Genomic DNA, 18,825 nt, shown 5'->3' on the forward strand with positions numbered 1-18,825 from the left:
CCATCCATTCTTGTCCAAGCCTTTACAACATGCTGATCATCCAGAATGACGTGTGTCGCCTTGGTTTGGACAGCCAGGGTCAACGTTTTTAAGTGTTCAAGGCATATTCAAGCCTTGAACAACAATAGATATGTAGGCATGAGGGCTGGAATGTAAACAGTGTGTCATTGTGAAAGTATCTCTGATCTCACTGTACTGATCAGGAGTCTGTCGAGGAACTCTTCTTAAAACAAGAGCTTGGTCTTGATCTTTGAGCCTTGATTTCTTAAACAAAGAAGGCTACTATTGTAAAACTCGTAGAGTTCGTTCATTATATTACACAGATCCCAGGACAGTGGCTTTCACAGATTGCTGTTGTTTGTGGCGAACAACAAACCCAAGGCCGTATTCAGGAATCACTGCGTTCATTAGTGGACCCGGCAGCTCCGAGAGCTCCGTCAACCCCGTCAACCCCCCTATTGATTTAGGATACACCGCTGCACTGCATGGAGAGCGGCGGGGCGAACGTTCTCAAGCGTGCAGTTTCCCCTGCAGGGCGAGCAGCCTCTGGGAGCTATGCTTCGCCTACCTGTCCCGGCATGTTCTCTTATTCCTTTTGTGAAAAAGAGAATTGCTCCTCACGCAAGCATTCCAAATCCGAAAACAAATTTGCAGGAAATTGCTACAACATGCACACTGACTCCCTGCCAGGCCGCGAACCCTCCATTCTCCACCCTGCACCCTCCACCCGGCACCAAACCCCTCATTGTTGTGAGACGTGCCACTTTGCGTAATTATAAGTAAATTTGAGGGGGGAAAATAAATAAGGAAAGATTCCTGGCGTTGGTCGTTCAAGTGGTGTTCAAGTGGCGTTCGTTCAGTTCCAGGTAGAGAGAGAGAGAGTCAAAGCATTAGAGTATCTATTGGTCTAGTTTGGTGCTTTTTTTTTTTTTGCTTTTTTGGTCCTTTCTCCTTTGCTTTTGATTAATTTACTTTAGTTTTCGTCCTCTCTGTCTCTCTTTCTCTTCTCTCTCCAGTGTATTGACTGTTCGCAAGGTGTCGAGATTGAAAATGTGAAAAAAAAAAATGCTCAAGCAAGGGTTTCTTTCTCCTCGCAACTGCTGAGCCCGTGTCTATTGACACACAGTCTATCAGCGGACCTGTGGGAAATGGCTCGCTGCTGATGATCAGTGCAAACGAGAGTAAATGGAAAAACAAAAGAGAGAAAGAGAGAAAAAAAGATATATATAAATATATATATAGATGTCAGGAAATAGATATTCATGTCAGAGCAGCTTGGCAGGGGAAAGCCCAGGCCTTCTTTTTTGTCTCTACTGGATGCTTTGAAAAACGCATTTGTTGTCATCACCTCATCAAAAGCGAAAGAGGGGGGAAAAAGGGAAGGAATGGCACTCTCAAGAAAAGATAGAAGAAAGATGGCGAGACCAAAGGGAGAGAGAGGGAGAGAGCGAAAGAGATGGAAAAAGGCACGGCAGTGCAGTCAGCAGGTGAGAGGTTGAACATTACAGGGTGTGGTAAAGCGTCTAATAAATTAACTATAAAGGTGCGCGATGAAAAAGAAAGAAAGAAAGAAAGTCAGCTATTTCGGCGCTACAGAGGCATGACAGCCTGAACAAAGAGCCTGAGGGGATTCTTTTCCCCGTTTGATTTTTTAATATGTTTGACACCGCAAGTGTTTTAGCGCGAATAACGAGAGCTATAATGGAATCCTCGACGTGGGTAGAAAGAGAGAGAGAGAGAGAGAGCGCCTGCATTATTCATAAGTTTGTAAAGCAGTGGAGGGTGGAGAAGTCCAGAAAGCTCGACTCAGGCCGTTGGTGCGCGAGTCCATTATTATTATTCTTGGCTGTGAATGTGATAATGTGATCAGATGAACCCAACACCGACGGCTAGCTGTTTTTCTTTTCCCCCGAAGCCCCGTGCGAGAAGAAGGAGCCTTCTGAGTGCCGTCAGAAAAGGCCCAGTGCTGATGACCCCAACCCTGCTGAGAAGCTCCAGTGCTCTCTTCTCCTTCACACTGTGCCTAATGGCCTGGGATCTTGCCGCCATCCTTTACTCAAATAGACATGTGGAGGACATGGGTGGCACCACTGTGTGTGGACATAAAGGCAGGACCATTACTGGTAGTGGAGCTGAAGAATTGGGGTCCTTAAAATGTGTTGAGGGCACAATGGCCCATGGAGACCCAGCTGGTAGTGCTACTACTATAAGGCAATTGATTCGACCAAGGCAAAGCCTGGAGTTTCTGTTTCTGTGATTTCTACACCAGGAACGTGCTTTATAATGCTTTATAATGCTTTATACATTTACTATATACTATGTAGTGCATCTCAAAAACAAGTAGAATATCAATGAAAAGTAATTCAGTAATTCAGTTCAAAATGTGAAACTCATATATTATATAGATTATGTGAATTAAACAAAGAGTGATCTATTTTAAGCGTTTATTATGGCTTACAGCTAAAGAAAACGCAAAAAAATAGTGTCTCAGAAAATTAGAATATTATATAAGACCAATTGGACCAATTGCTTTTGGCAGTGTGGGCAGTGTGCCAAGTCCTGCTGGAAAATGAAATCCGCATCTCCATACAAGTTGTCATTTTCTGGGAAAACACTGCACAGACTTTGGACTTATATGATATAACGTAACATATGGACCAACACCAGCAGATGACATGACTCTCCAAACCATCACTGATCATCAGTAAATTTTACATTTCATTTAAAGTAAATCAAGGAAGCAGAGTCTGGAGGAAGAGTGGAGAGAGACACAGTCCAAACTGCTCGAGATCTAGTGTGAAGTTTCCACCAATCAGTAATGGTTTTCAACGATATTCTACTTTTTTGAGATGCACTAGTATGGCTACTGGTTAAGTTTATCCTGATTTTGTTTTAGAGTACTTGACTCTACTGTCTCAGGAAGACTTTTGATTTTGAGGTCCTGTAAGGTATTTAGCAGAGCAACTTCCAGAGCTAGTTTCTAGTCACTAGAATCTGAAAAATGCATCAAGTTTCGATGATTTTTAGACATCTAGGAGAAAAGTTTTATTTTAGGAACTTCATAAAAAGATGAGTCTATAATTGACCATTTCTAGTAGAGGTTCCACCTCCACCTTGGTGCCAGGACAGAGCAGAGTCAGGATATTTGTCTTTTTTTAATAGGAATTGCGGGAAAGAGCCTCAAGATGTCCCCCAGCTCCCCAACTCACTGGCTGGTGTCATTCTCATAAGGATCCACAAGTCAGACTGTGGGAAACTGGGGCACTTGGCATTAAATTGAGCATGGTGCCAGGTGGTTCTTGTTTATCTTCTTTAGAGATCTAGGATCTTGACTATTGGATCACTTGACAGCTTGGATCACCAATTGTCCAGTGATTTTGCAAATGCAAAAGCCTTCAAACGTAGTAGTTCTCAATGAAACAGGAACAGTGAAGGAAGTAAGAAAGTAGTTTTTTTTACAAATCCACTTGTCTCTGGAAGAACTTCAGTTCATGCTAAATGCCTCGCATAACTAGCCTTTGGCATCAGGTAGAGTGAAGTGAAGTGAAGAGGCTGGGGAACTCTGAAGAGGGAGCACTCTGCGAGTCATTTGTCCTCCGCTCTCCTCCACCTTCTTTTCATTATCCTGGCCACCAGCAGTGGTCCTGAGCCGGCAGCGGCGGTGGTTCCCTGCCTGCTCGAGCCTCCTGGGGCCGAACACTTAAGAAGGCCCTGTGCCAAGCTGGCAGTCGGAGCTGGCCTCGGTCTGCGGGGTGATACCTGGCTGAAACTGAATCCATTATGAAACTCTTCAGCAATGCTGTGGAGAGCGTTTATGAGGGGGCGTTTTTTTACACATTGTTCAACAGGCAGGCTCTTTCTTCTCTTTTTTTATATAGCGGACTCTTGATGAAAGGGAAGACAGTGGAGAGCATTGTGGTCTGAGGGCAGATTGTCTTTGGTTGTCTTTGTAGGGAACTTGCTTTGATAAGACTCTTCTATAATGAAAGTAGATGCTATCTGAGGAAATTACATGGAGACACTGGTAGGGTTTTACCTGTCTATTCCAGGGGTCTTGGAAGGGCTTGGGATCTTCTGAAGGAAGCCACCTCAAATTGGCGAGTTCCTCTACTGTGAGGAACTAGTGTGGTCAAATCCTTAAATCTTCAAATCTTCAAATCCTCAAATCCAAGTCCAAGTCCCCAGTGTGTGATAATGAGCCCCAATTAGACCCTCTTCTTTATATAGACGATCCAAAATGCTTTGTCCAGCTAGTGGCGTCGCTTGAGCCTTCTTGGCACCTCACGGGTACCCCACGCAAACCCTACGAGTACCCCACGAGTACCCCATGGGCAGGCCAGGGCTTGAAATCAACCATGCCATGCTGGAGATGAGAAGAGAGTGGCCTTTAAACCAGATTCCCTTTCACAGACACACACAGAGACAGAGGCATGCTGGCAGTCATCCCAGGCGACTGGCGATACGAGCTACTAGCTGCCCACCAGCCTTCCGAAAAAACCTCCAGATCTCCCGGCACCCAATTCTGGCTCCACGTCCTTAGCTGGCACCTGACCTGCCTGGGCTCACATGACATTTCCAGTCCTTTGACATCCACCCAGGGAAAGTGAGGCAGAAGGAGAAGGAGAAAGAGCGCTAGAGAGAGAGAGAGAGAGAAAGTGCTAGCATGAGTAGTGTCGGACAGTAATGACCCCACTCTACCTCTCATATAGCGCTATTTGAAATCACTTCAATTGCACACTTTATTCTCCTCCACCGCAGGCCGGGATTGAATTTCCTGGCTGTATCACAATATGCTGCGCTAGACAAGATTGCAAAGTGAGCAAGGCAGAGAGGGAACGAGAGCGAACGAGGGGGTATACGCCGTACGTTTACCCCATGCCTGTGGCTTAATGGCTCCATATGTTAGTGAGGAGAAGTGACAGGCAGAAGTGGGGGCTGAACCGGGGCCAATTCCTTTCTATAGGCTCGCTTCAGTCAAACCTACGGCAGCCTTCATCCTGTCGTCTCCCTCGACTCGACTTGAGTCAGACACGGGGTTAGATACTGTCTACGCCAACCAAACACAGTACATTTCACACACTTAACACACTGTTACAGTACAATAACTTTAACTGTACATTTATTTTCCTTAACACACTGATTGAGTTTAACTAAATGGGTTTTTTGCTCTTTCTTTTTTAATATCGGTAACACTTTCTACGAATGTCATGTCTATTAGTCTCTATAAACGTGTGATCATTATGCATCATTAGCTGTGTTTATAAGATATTAATATGTATTAAGTCAATACCAAGAATCTCAAAAAATATAAATGTATCTTGATGTTTCTCTTAATATCTGTTATAGTACACGTACAAGCCAAAATTCAAGGTGAATTAAGGTTATGGAGTTTTTTTTATTTTCTTTTATTGTAGAAACACCCACTCCTGTATATGCTTTGAGGTGTTATCTTGTGTGAATGAAGTCGGTCAACACAATGGCCAGCATGCTTAAGGCAACTTGACAACATGACTAATTTGTCAATCTACCTTACCTATCTATCTACCTGCCTATCAACTTACCTACCTGTCTACCTACCTACTAATCTATCTATCTACTTACCTTTTAACTTACCTACCTATCTACTTACATACCTACTAGCCTACCTACCAACATATCATCTTACCTACCTGTCTACCTACCTACCAAACCACTAAACTATTTACCAACCTACTTACGAAGCTATCTACCTACTTATCCACTTACCTACCTACTTACTTACCTACCTGTCTACCTACCTACCAAACCACTTACCTATTTACCAACCTACTTACCAACCTATCTACCTACCTATCCACTTACATACCTATTTACTTACCTACCTAGCTGCCTATTAATTTAACTGTCTAGCTGCTTACCTACCTACATATCAACTTACCTACCGGTCTACCTACCTACCTACTTACCCACCTACCAACCTATCTACATACCTACCTACCTATAAACTAACCTACTTGTCTACCTACCAATCCACTCACCTACCTACCAACCTATCTACCTGTCTACCAACCTACCTTTCAAATTACCTACCCGTCTATCTACCCATTCACTTACCCATCCCCCCATCCCTCTTTCTGCCACATACCTAATGTTCACACATGATAATGTGGATCGAGGAATGTTAAATACCTGAACTTTAGAACTTTGGCAATGGAGCGTCCCATTCATCTGGCAGCATCTAAAAGACCTCGCTCCAACTCCCATAATTCACCTTGCTTGAATTTTGGCTTGTAGGTGTTTTATCACAAAGAAGATATTAATAGAAACATTGGGAAATGTTGAATTTGATGCAAAAGCAAAAGTTTTCCAATTCAAGACGCTTCAGTTCAATTCTATTCTGTTCTATTCTACTCTAATCTCTTGTGTCTGTATTGTCTGATGTCGTTTGGATCTTGAATGCAATGCAATTCAATGTAATGTAAATGTCTTTCAATGCAATTATATTATATTTACAGTAAATCACATTTCCTGTCGTAACCAGTTGTACTCGCCCGCTGCAGGTTCTTCTTTTTCTTTTTTCTCTCTCTCTCTCTCTCTTTCTCTGTTCACCGTGCCAGAACTCACACTGTTTAACACACAGTGGCTTGTAGAACAATACCGGGACATGCCTAGAGCCGTGTCGAGCACTTGAGCGAATGATACACGCTGTGTTTGAGTAACAACAAAAATACCGCAGATATTCCGAAACAGCGGAAAGAAAGGAAAATAAACAAACACAGCAGAAAGTCTGCAGCGGCCTGCCTGTGTGTGTGTGTGTGTGTGTGTGTGTGTGTGTATGTGTATATATATATATATGTGAAAAAAAACACAAGAGAGGAAAAGACAGATAATAAGAAAGAGAGAGAAAAAGAGAGAGAGAAAGGGAAAAAGAAAAATGAGAAGTAAAAAGTGTGGGGGCGCAGAGCAATTGAAAAGCAAACAAGAACAGAAAAAGAAAAAAAGAATAAAGAGAATAGAAGAGAAAGACATTCCCCGGTAAATCCCACCGCGGCCGCGGCCAGCTGACTCTTTTGTGAGTGCAGATGTTTGGGCCGGGTGCCGAGGCTGGGTGCAGGCAGGCCCACAGGAACTGTGTTGGCGCTTGCCTGGGCCGCCGTTGGGCCACTCATTGTCTCAACCTGTGCGTATTGTTCCTCCCATTCTTCCCTCCCTCCCTCCCCCCGCCTTCCCCTTCTCCCTCTTTTCGACAGGTGATAACTACCCGGTGCAGTTCATTCCTTCCACAATGGCAGCTGCCGCGGCGTCAGGACTCAACCCTCTTCAGCTCCAGGTATGTGCAGCCACAAAAGAATGCGGTGGCGCCGGGCCAAGCCTTCGGCACTCGCAGTTTGAGAAACCAGCTGTATGCTAAGTAACGAGTGCGCGCTAAATCACTCGCGCACCGGGTCCACCCCTACCAGCTTAACACCTTCCATTTGCAGCACGACAACTTTTATGGAGGAGCTTTCCAGGCCTGTACTTCCACAGGAGATGGGAGTTAGCGTGATAATGAGTATTTCAGGAAAATGGGGGTCCTCCTACACCGTAATTGCCCACTGCTGGATGCTAGCTGGTTGCTGGCTGCTCACTGGATGGATGAATGGATAGGCTGTATACACTGTATTATACCACAGTTAGTTCCGAGCCTGCAATGTGTTTCTGTTAGCTATGAGTGACATTATCAGCCGGTAGTGCACTGTAACCAAGCTCTGCATGTATTACTCAAACACATACAGGTAACCTAACAATAATGCAGCGCTTACAAGCCAAATACAAACCAAATGCGATGTCATTATACACCACTGGGAACAGACGGAACAGATAAAGACGCGGTCTCCCAAATAAATAAATAAGCCCAGCAATTCGAAAATACGCATTATATTACACACATTATCAGCCACCAATGTGAGGTTGAGTTGAATGAGTATTATTAAAATAAAACTTAAGTGTCTATATTTTTCAGTTAATACAGGATATTTTAAGCTGAATGTAAATTAGGGGACCCTTGTTATTCCACAGGTCTTGCCATAGAAGTTTTGATTCTTGACACAAGAAGTAGATACATAGCGCTGTCTCTGTGTCTGTGTGAGAGACAGGCTGCTGCTGCCTGAGAAGTGCGAGGAGGAGGGGTAGGGGTAGTGCAAGAAGGGGGGGTGGGCAGGAGTAAACACGAGGTAAACAACCACATGGCCTTCATCCACACTTGTAAACGCACATGTTGAAAGCTGTGCACATCAGTCCAGCTTTTATTACCTTTTTAAAGTAAAGTATTCTGGATTCACTCTATCTGGATGGAGAGATTTATCTGGACAGGGTTTTTATTGAACAAAGAGAAGCCAGAATGCAAATGAGCTGAAGTGAAATAAGAGTAACGAGGCTGTTTTAAAAAAGTATTTGCACTTCATTACTTCATTACTTCATTACACCTCTGCTAGTGTTTTATGTGTCATGTTACCTACTACTTGTTAAGGGTACTAATAGGTTGTGTTGGGCTGTTGTTATCAGTGTGATGTGTGGTGGAGTTCAGGCCTGGGGCTGAAGGCAGGTAGGCAGGTACGTAGGGAAACGTCTGATTCCAGCAGAATGCAGACAGAATGCTGGGAGAACTTCCAAATGCCCTCCAGGCGCCTCCAAAAAACAGTTCTCAGGCTGGGTCGGCTCTGCTCCTGAACTCCAGGTGGAGGCTGACTCTGGGCGAACGTTTATTAAGACATTAAGAGCTTCCATTAAGACTGTCGTTACAGTTATTATTAGTTCCCAGCCTGTAGAGATTAGTTTTGGACAGTAAAATCGAAATTGCAGTTGGATTATGTCAGAATGGCTTGGAAATGCCCACTCCAGTATATGTTTTGTGAGGTGTTATCTTGTGTTGGTTGTGAGGTTGTCAGCAAGTGAGGTGAGTCAACAAAATGGCTAGTGTGCTCAAGCATCTGTCTATCTGTCTGTCTGTCTGTCTCTCTAGTGAAGCAGTTAATTATTATTGTCCATTTCTTAATTCCTCTGTGATGGGAAGCTGAAATTTAAGCTTTTATTTAATTTTATGTTACTAAACTAAACTACCAGTGATATTTTATTTAAGTTTGCTATAAATAAAATGGCCGAAAAACATTGAAAATACACATTAAACTATGGTAACAGTTGTATTACCATTACTATAGTGGTTATCATTATTTTTAACAATGAAAATACTCAAATTTATGGGTTTCTTTGGTCACTTGTGCCAGTGATTCTTATAGTCCTCTGTTTGAAGGTCCTTGTAGTCCTAACACTTTCCCTAACCATGCCAACCACCCCCCTAACCGTGCCAACCGCCCAAACTACCAAACCACCCCCCTCTAACTATGATAACTGTCCCTGCTCCATGTCAACCACCTCCATAACCATGTCAACCACCCCCAACCATTCCAACCACCCAAGCTACCAAACCACCCCCTTAAGCATGCCAACAACCTCTTTAACCATGCCATCTAGCCCCCTAACCATGCCAACCATCCCCCTTAACCATGCCAACCACCCCCTTAACCATGCCAACCACCTTCCTAACCTACCCTTCTAGACTAACAAGATATAAGTGGTAGTGATAAGGAGTGAAATGGGATCGGGCCTAAAGCGCAACAAGCTGTTCTTTTCAGATGCAATAAAGCCATTGGTCCTTGTTGATTGATTATAGGGATGTGTGAAGACGTGTAAAGACGGGTGTCGTCCTTTGAAACAGGGATTATACATATTTCAGCTCGCCGGAAACTGGAAGGAAGCTCTCGAGCGAATGATGAAGTTCCTCCAAGTTCCTTTGAGCTTCTAAAACAAAAGACGGGATAAAACACGGTCCGATTAAACAAGTGAGCGTGCAGAAAAGAGAATAACAGAGAGAGGGGGAACGCGAGAAATAAAAACGCGAGAGCGCGCTCCGGCTAACACGCCTGTTCAGTATTCCATCGCCCTTTTTCTCCAGCAGACAGTTGTTTTGTCAACAAGCGCGATAAGCTGTTGATAGCAATTAGACATTAAGCTTTCTTATAACAGCGATTGTTGCAAAACAAAGCTGAGAACGGCGGGGGGAGGGGCGAGAGAGGGGGGTGAGGAGAGCGTCTCGTACCTTTTTCTTCTTCTCGCTGCTGCATGAGCACAATTTGTCCTTCGGAGCTTATCGCTCTCAGCATTAATGAGCCTTGGCAAGTCGGAACAATGCAGGCAGCTGGGCTGGGGAGGCTTCTGCGAGCGAGCGGCTCTGGGAAGAACAATCAGGAGCACGGAAGGTGTGGAATGAGTCTATTCATGTTGCTGTGTGTGTGTGTGTGTGTGTGTGTGTGTTCGAAATTTGAAAGAGAAAGTGTGTAACAGTGATGGTGCCAAGTGTGTATTTTATGTTTGTGTGTTTTAGTATATGTGTTTATGTATGTGTGTATTAGTGTATGTATAGTGTTTATCTACGTATGTTTTAATATGATGCAGATTTCATTTTCCAGCAGGACTTGGCACACTGCCCACACTGCTAAAAGTACCAATAAGTTTTATATATAGGCTTCATACAGTCATGAAAAACCTGGAAAAGTTATGGAAATTTGATCTAAAAATCTTTGTGTTTTAGTTTATCAATGGAGAAAATATGTATTAAGCTACAAAATATGTCAGTTTTTATGTAAATATTAGTCATTTTTAAGTCATTTTTAGTAATTAAGCCCTACATGATGGAGCTCTCTGGATCTGACACACATTTCATTATTGTTAAAAATTGTGTGTAAACATTATCAGATACATTTTAGGTTTAATTTATTTGTTTTCTATTAATTTAATCATATTTTGAATCTAGTTTTATTGTCTATAGTCTATGGAAAAGCCATGAAACTATGATGAAAATAATGGTTTAAAAGTGTATGAACCCTGTATATAATATTCTAGTTTTCTAAAACACTTTGAAGAGATGTCTTGGGTTTTCATTGGCTGTAAGACCAAAAAAATCTCTCCATCCTGGCGGTCATGTGACTGATCCTGAATCTACTTCACTGGGTGAAGAGCAGGTAGAGTACAGGTGTGTATAGAGTAATCGGCAGCTGTAGATATGGGATCGTACAGTTAATCGGAACGCAGCTTTAGGTTTTATTGTATTTTATTGTATTTTATTGTATATTTAAGTATATTGTGTAAAGGTCGGCCGGGTCATGGGTTTGGACTCGGGCCTGTGGCTCGAACCGTTCACAGTTAATCCATTATCTGGATGATGAATAGCTGGAGGCCTTCAGGCTGGAGATATATGACTATCTCAGCCTTTAGCTGACCAATCACACAACTCCAGAAATAGACAGCCCGGTCCCCACCATGCCATCATTACAGTCCAGACTGACGGAGTAAGATAAACACACATATATATACACACATATATAAACAAACATACATACATGCTGGTGCCTTCTTTGTAGCTTCGCTGTGGCTTTTATATTGTTCTTATCTATATTGGAATTATATCTGGATTGTATCTATATTATCGTATCGACTGAAATGAAAGAATATATTGTGATATATATTTTAGCCACCAATATTACTCTTTTAGTACTCTGCCTTTTCACAACTCAACCCATTTTGTCAAACACATATAAACAGACATGCACACTCGTGCATTTAAAAAAAAAAATAATATCATTGAAAAGTTATTTTATTTCAGGAATTCAGTCCAAACTTTTAACTAAGTTAACTAAATTAATTAGAATAAAAGTGCCATTTCAGCTAGAAAAAGACATTTATTCCTCTAGTTGGAACATTCAGCAATTATTTTTTTGCACCAGGAGTAAAGCAGCATAAAGTTGTTCAAAAGCAGTGTGTAAGACTGGTGGAGGAGAGCATGCAGATGCAACATGCATGAAAACTATGATTAAAAACCAGGAGTTTTCCACCAAATATTGATTATTTCTAAACTCTTAAAACTTCATTAATTTGAACTTGTTTTATTTGCATTATTTGAGATCATCACACCTAGAAAAAGACATTTCTAACAGAATTAACATTAATGCAATTGAAATATAAGAAATACATTTAAGACATGATACAGATCAATGTTGAAAGAAAGTTACAAGACATTAATTGAACGTATTTATTTACTTATTTTAATATAATTTTAAAGAGATGAGCATCATTTGAGGGAGTACAAACCTGTGTTTTTGCTATATATGTCACACGTCAATCCAGAAACCAGGACAAAAGAGGCAGACACAACATTCTGCTTGCGAAAGAGATAAGAGATAACAGCAGGCCTCTGCACTGAGAGGATGTCATTTCGTAGGTTGTGGGGGGAGATGGAGGTGAGCTTGTGGCTGTAGATGCTTTTGTTCAGGATGAAGAGCAGATATTTGGACGTATTTGGATGTATTTGAAGGAATTCCTCCGGCAGGCAGGCAGTAAGCGGGGCGTTGTTATTCCTGTCTAAATAATCTGTCAGGCTGGTGCCCGCCGGTTCCCGGGCGCTGGTAATGAGGTGTGTGCTGGATTGTGGGTAATTGCAGTATCAGCGAGCATTCGCTCCACACGCATCGCTGATCCGTTTCCCGTTCACAGAGCGCGTGACCTCACCTGCCGGCACCCCGCCCACTTCCCGTGCCGGGGGACACGCCCACCCATCACACCGCCGGTTCGCTGCGTACGCTCTAATCGGAATATCCGCATCTGGCAAGATATCATTTTCCCTAATTTGCTCGGTTTAAATGGGTGGAAGTATATGAACCCGAAAAACACGCCCTGATTGGAGAAGGAATTAATTCCCATAATGGCGAGGAGGTAATGCGCCCACTCATCCGAGAACAGGGACCGCCGACGCTTCTGTTCACAGTTCCTATCACTATCTTTATCTTTATCTTCATTCACAGCTCTGAAGAAAAAAAAAAATAAGAGACCACTTTAAAAAGGATGAGTTTCTTCAATTTTACCAAATTGAAAACCTCTGGAATAAAATCAAGAGGAAGATGGATAAAGTTATCCAAAAGCAGTGTGTAAGACTGGTGGAGGAGAACATCATACCACAAAATGCTATATAAAACTTTATGAATATGAACTTGTTTTTAACTTTGCATTTAAAAATTTAAGATCTGAAAGCTCTGCGTCTTGTTTCTCATTTTCTGTAAATAAATGCTCTAAATGAGAAAAATTTTATTTGGAATTTGGGAGAAATGTTGTCTGTAGTTTATAGAATAAAACAACAATGTTCATTTTACTCAAACACAAACCTATAAATAGCAAAATCAAATCTTTCTTTTCCAGAGCTGTGTATAGAGTAGAGTAGAGTAGAGTACAGTAGGTCATGCTGCTTCTCCATCAGCAGCCGGAGTCAGAGAGAGAGAGAGAGCATTGCTATTGATAGGGGTACCGGGGTTGGGTAATTGGCGTAGAAAATTTGGTGGAAAAACATGAAAACCAATTCTGTGAGTTTGATATCTTTGATATATCAATATTTATTTGTATATGATATATATATATATATATATATATATATATATATATATATATATATATCATACAGTTTGGCGACCTTTCTCAAGCTATATATATATCTCCAATACTCCTAACAAAAGGCTGGTGTCCTTGGGGGTGGAAATGAAAGCGGACGGGTGGTCTCTGTGTAATTTGCTTGTCAATACACTTCCCTCGCCTGCTTACACACACACACACACACACACACACACACACACACACTCCTGTCACCGCGCATCCCTACACAGTGAGTAATTTCACTCAGTGCTTCCCTGACAGATTGCTCCTTGTCTGCAAGTCACCGGAGAAAACCAGCCCGGGCCGTTTCTCAGGGCCCGCTGCCTTTCTTCATTACGCCTCATTCAGCGCCAAAACCAAGCATCTCCAAGCCGGGGAACAATGGCCCCGTTCCCGACTGTCCCCTCCTTATTAAAACTGACACCTCTCACGTCCTAGAGCAAATTGTGGCCGGTCGGCGGCCCTCGGCTCGGCCGGCCTAAAAGGAATTATCCTAATTCCACAAAAGAATTCCATTTTACTTTTTGTCTCTTTGGATTGGCACTTAATTTGCCGGCGCACAAGATCACCTTGCATCAATTGCTTAAGGGGGAAAAAACAATTTCCTTAAAGCCATTCTCTGCCTGATATATTGTTTTTCCTGCTTTAGCGGAGGAGGAGGAGAGGGGGGGTCTAAACAAATCTGAAGTGAACTTTTTTCGGCGGGAGGCCTGGTTTTTATCATTGGAAACAGACTTCTGGGTTTAAGCAGTTTTAAAGTAAGCATCATTGGATAAAGCAGAACATCTGGGTCCTCCCTGTAGCGCATAACAGAGGGCACAACACACAAATGGGCCTACTGGCAGCAGCAGCTCTCTCTCTCTCTCTCTCTAAATCTCTATTAGTCTCTCCTTCTCTTTCTAAACCTCTCATTCTTTTTTCTTCTCCTCCATCCCTTTTAGCTTTAAGGTCATTTTCCACAGAGTATGATTTTTCAGGAGAGAAAAAGGCTATAGATTAGTGCTGGGCGGTATACCGGTTCATACAATATATATGCTATATAAGTATTGCAGTGGAGCGCTAAAGTTCAGCAACCTAACTGCTGCTGCTGGTTAATTAGTTTATTGTTAAGTTTAGGACTTTATCGTATGTCTTTTGTTTTTGTGCTATGCAAAAGTTGGTTTTAGCTTAATTGGTACCTTTTTTGTATTAATCTTATAATATTTTGATCTTATTTTCTTAATTCAACCAAGTTTTATTATTATTATTTCTTATATTTTTATTCTATTTTTATTTTTATATATTTTTTATATTTTATTTACTGTTATTTCAAAATGATCAAATGTAGCTAGTATTTGTAAATGCTCAGCTTTATTGGAAATGAGGGTTGCCCTCAATGTACTTTTAAAATAAAAGTTGATTGATTGATATTAACTTTGCATTCCACCTTAAATGCTGCAGCCTCTGCCATTTGTTACACCATTTAAGGTGGAACGGGAAAGTTAGCTAGCATTCTACTGAGACAAACTAAAGGCTTGTTATATAGAAAAAGGCTATGGAACATTGAAATTTTACATTATTTTTTTATTTTTAAATTTGTGGGATTTTGTGCCGCCATCTTGCCAGTTATTCTTAAAACCCTCTGTTTGGAGTGTTCCTCTAAAAAATCTCTAATTGACGGACCATGTAGTTCTAGCTCTTTCCGCTTAACTGCCCCTCAAGCCTAACTAGAATTAAAGAGGGATGAAGGAGTAAAATGGGATTGAGCCTTGACGTGACTCAAAAGTTTTAAAGTGAAAGTCAAAACATCCCAAATTCTTATAAACCGAATAGTATTTGGACGTCAAATTTGCTTTAACAGATATTTTAAGCTGTAATCAAGTTCAATCATGTTTGTTTTAGCAGGAGTAGCATCTTTTAGGGTGTAAAGAAGACCTGTCTCAGATCTATTGAGCTCTATATGGGTTTCAGTTCGCTGCAGTGGGCGGTGGAGGGGCGTAGAGATGTTCCGCAGGCCGTAGAGGAGGAGAGGGAGGAAGCGTGGTGTTATCTTTTGTTTGGATGCTGATGTCTCCGTGTTCCGGACGTGAGGAGAGCGCAGGGGCCGGCTGCCACGGCCGACGACGAGGACGAGTGGAAGCGCTGTTGACTTTGAGCCGCAGAAATGAGGGTGAACAGCTGTCGGGGTGATTGAGGAGGAGAAGAGAGGAGAAATGCATGAGTTTCTGGCTCCTGAGAGATCGCCAGAAGCGCTGAGGTTCTAGGAGCCCAGCGCTGAGGCTGTAATGGGATGGAAAGATGGGCATCTGGATGGATGGGGTTGTTGAAACGAGGGACAGATGGACACATATGTGGGTAAACAAGAGAGAGAGAGAGAGTGAGAGAGAGAGAAGAGAGAGAAAAAAAAGTGAAGTAAAAGAATCAGAGCCAGAGTTTTATTTTATCAGGTATGTCACGTATACTGGAAGTTTGGAAGGTTGTTATTTACGTTTTAAAAATTAGGCGTATAAAGCAAAGTATTGAATAGTTTCCCTATATTTTGTACTACATTAAGTATACATTTATCTACATTTAAACATCTATGTTTTCGGACAGCTTCAACACACTTGGAGGAATCACGCTGTGTCGCAAGTGATAGGGATTATAGAGAGAGGGATGTTATATGGGCAAAAGTATTGGGACAGCTTCCCAACCATTGCTGTAAGGATTTTATTGCATTTGACTACAAGAACATTAGTGTGCTCAGAATGTTTGACTTCCAAACCAATTCCATCCCATCACATCACATCCCAGCCAATAAAAACCCAACCCAAACTAATCCCATCCTATCCCATCTAATCCCAACCCAACCAGTCCCAACCAAATCCAACCCAACCTATCCCAACCCAGTCCATCCCAACCGAACCCAACTCAACCCAACCCATCACGTCCAATCACATCACATCCTAAACCAACCCAACTCAATCCAACCCAACCCATCTCAACCCAACATAACCCATCTCAACCCAACCTATCCCAACATAACCCAACCCATCCCAATCCCATTCAAACCCATCCCAATCCCATCCAAAAGTACAGTGCTGGATGAAGCCCCATCTTACAAAAGGCACACATAAATGTGGCATAATGTGTTAAAATTAGCAAAAAAATATTTTTGTTGTTCGTTCTTCACACAAATGTATGTTTTGGTAACCCATAGTCTGTCATTAGATTAAGCACATTGCCAACAGGTTTATGTCATAGATTTATCTACTTCTTCAATAAGTCCTATTGTATTGGCAATACTTCTTTCTCTATAGAGTCTAGACTAGTCAAGCTGTGTGTGTGCATTTGCACATCTTTGTAATTGGAGTTGGATTTGCTGCATTTATTAAATGGGGTGTCCACAAACTTTTGGACACATAGTGTGATAGTGTACGCAATGGGAGTGCATAAAAGGAAAGGAGAGGATGGAAGAAGAAGAGGAAGAAGTGAAGGAGTATAAGGAGGAGGGTGTGGCGTGGCAGAGGAGCGAGGGAAGATGGAGAGGGAGGGGTGGAGATGGAGATGGAGGGGGTGGGGGGTGGCAGGTTGGGTGCCAGCAGATGAAACAGATGTTGTGCCATACTGGAAAGCATGGGCGCAGTGCAGCAGAGCGCGCCGCCTCTCCTCCTGACATCTGGGTCAGCCCGGCCGCCCTGGGCACTCAGCCTGGACAAGCTGCGTGGCAAACGGGCACCAGGGCAGCCGCCGCCCTACCGCTGGCCTGATGGCAGGATCAGCCATGCAGCAATAACTGGTCTTCCTCTCTCTCTCTCTCTCATTCACTCGCTCACTAGCACTCCTATGTAGACGATATACTGGTACATGCATGTGTAGGCCTGTAACGATAATACACAATAGTACAGCTTTTACATATTGAGAGTGCATTAACGTGAATGAGCCAGTCAACTTTGTTTATATGTCTCTATAATTAAATTATCCACATAATCTAAAAGTACAATAACATGAACAGCCAGAATGAGGACTCAAAACAGACAAAACAGTGGTTTAAAAAATATGTAATTTTATTACTATGCTAGTTTATGAATAGTAGCATAAAAAAGACAATATACTGTTTTGGAGAGAGAGAGAGAGAGAGACAGCGAGGGAGACATAGAGATAGAGACATAGACAGCAGGAGACAGAGAGAGAGAGAGAGAGAGAGAGAGAGAGAGAGAGACATAGACAGCGAGAAACTGACAGTGCAAGATAAAGATAAAGACATAGAGACAGAGACAGATAGAGACATAGACGGCAAGAGACAGAGACATAGACATAGTGAGAGAGAGACATACACAGAGCGAGACAGATAGAGAGACACAGACAGCGAGAGAAAGAGACATAGACAGCAAGAGAGAGAGAGGGAGACATAGAGATAGAGACATAGACAGCAGGAGATAGAGACAGCGAACGAGAGAGATATAGAGCGAGAGAGAGAGAGAGAGACATACAGCAAGAGACAGATTTAGACATAGCAAGAGAGAGACATACACAGAGCGAGACAGATAGAGAGACATACATTCAGAGAGAGACTGTAAGCGAGACATAGATAGCAAGAGACAGAGATAGAGGAAGACAGACAAGAGTGAGACAGACAGCAAGAGAGAAAGAGACATTGACAGTAAGAGATAGAGATCCAGACAGGAAGATAGACATTTATAGAGATAGACAGACAGCGAGAGATAGAGACATAAAGTAAGAGAGAGAGAGAGATAAATATAGAGAGACAGACAGTTAGAGAGAGACAGAGATGAGAGTTCTGCTTGTAGAATAACTTTCTATTATAGAATAGAATCTATCTCTAGTATAACCTTCCTGAAATTCTGGGACAAAATTCTTACTTTTTTAGTTTAGCTTTTAGTAACTATATTCCTCTTCTAAGATAAAGACTGTAGATCCAGGGATTCATGGACGTAGAGAATGATGGAGAGACATAGACATAGAGAGAGAGAGAGAGAGACAGATAGAGAGATATATATATATAGAGAGAGAGGGTAATGCACCATTATGGCTGGGAGCGTTGGGCTTTGCTAAATCTGCCGCTGTATTTGGGAACATCTGCCACGGCGCAGTCTGTCCTTCTCTTTAAGAACAAACCTACAGCTGCTCTTTCTGATGGAGAATTCGCCCTCCGTGTCCGAGCTCACGCTCAAAGTCACTTTCTAATAACTTTATCAGATTGCCTGTTTTAAAAAATCTCAAATAAATGAGACGCTGCAGCTGCTGAACGATGAAAGCCTTACATATCATAATTACACCTTATAGGTTATTTATAGTGTATAATTATTGGGACACATACTCATTGTTCATTGTTTCTTTTAAAATCAAGGGTAT

At 42.2% G+C, this 18,825-nt stretch overlaps 1 protein-coding gene across 7 annotated transcripts in view; it reads left to right on the forward strand.

Moving 5' to 3' along the window:
• The window catches only part of sox6 (SRY-box transcription factor 6), a 356,852-nt gene that overhangs the window by 262,264 nt on the left and 75,763 nt on the right, over nt 1-18,825 (forward strand). For all 7 annotated transcript variants that reach the window (XM_049465976.1, XM_049465978.1, XM_049465980.1 and 4 more), the window contains one exon: nt 7,230-7,309. In XM_049465976.1, coding sequence (XP_049321933.1) covers nt 7,230-7,309 — 80 coding nt within the window. The remainder of the gene's footprint in view (nt 1-7,229; nt 7,310-18,825) is intronic.

This window comes from Astyanax mexicanus, chromosome 16 (assembly GCF_023375975.1).
Source record: "Astyanax mexicanus isolate ESR-SI-001 chromosome 16, AstMex3_surface, whole genome shotgun sequence".
Classification (NCBI taxonomy): domain Eukaryota; kingdom Metazoa; phylum Chordata; class Actinopteri; order Characiformes; family Acestrorhamphidae; genus Astyanax; species Astyanax mexicanus.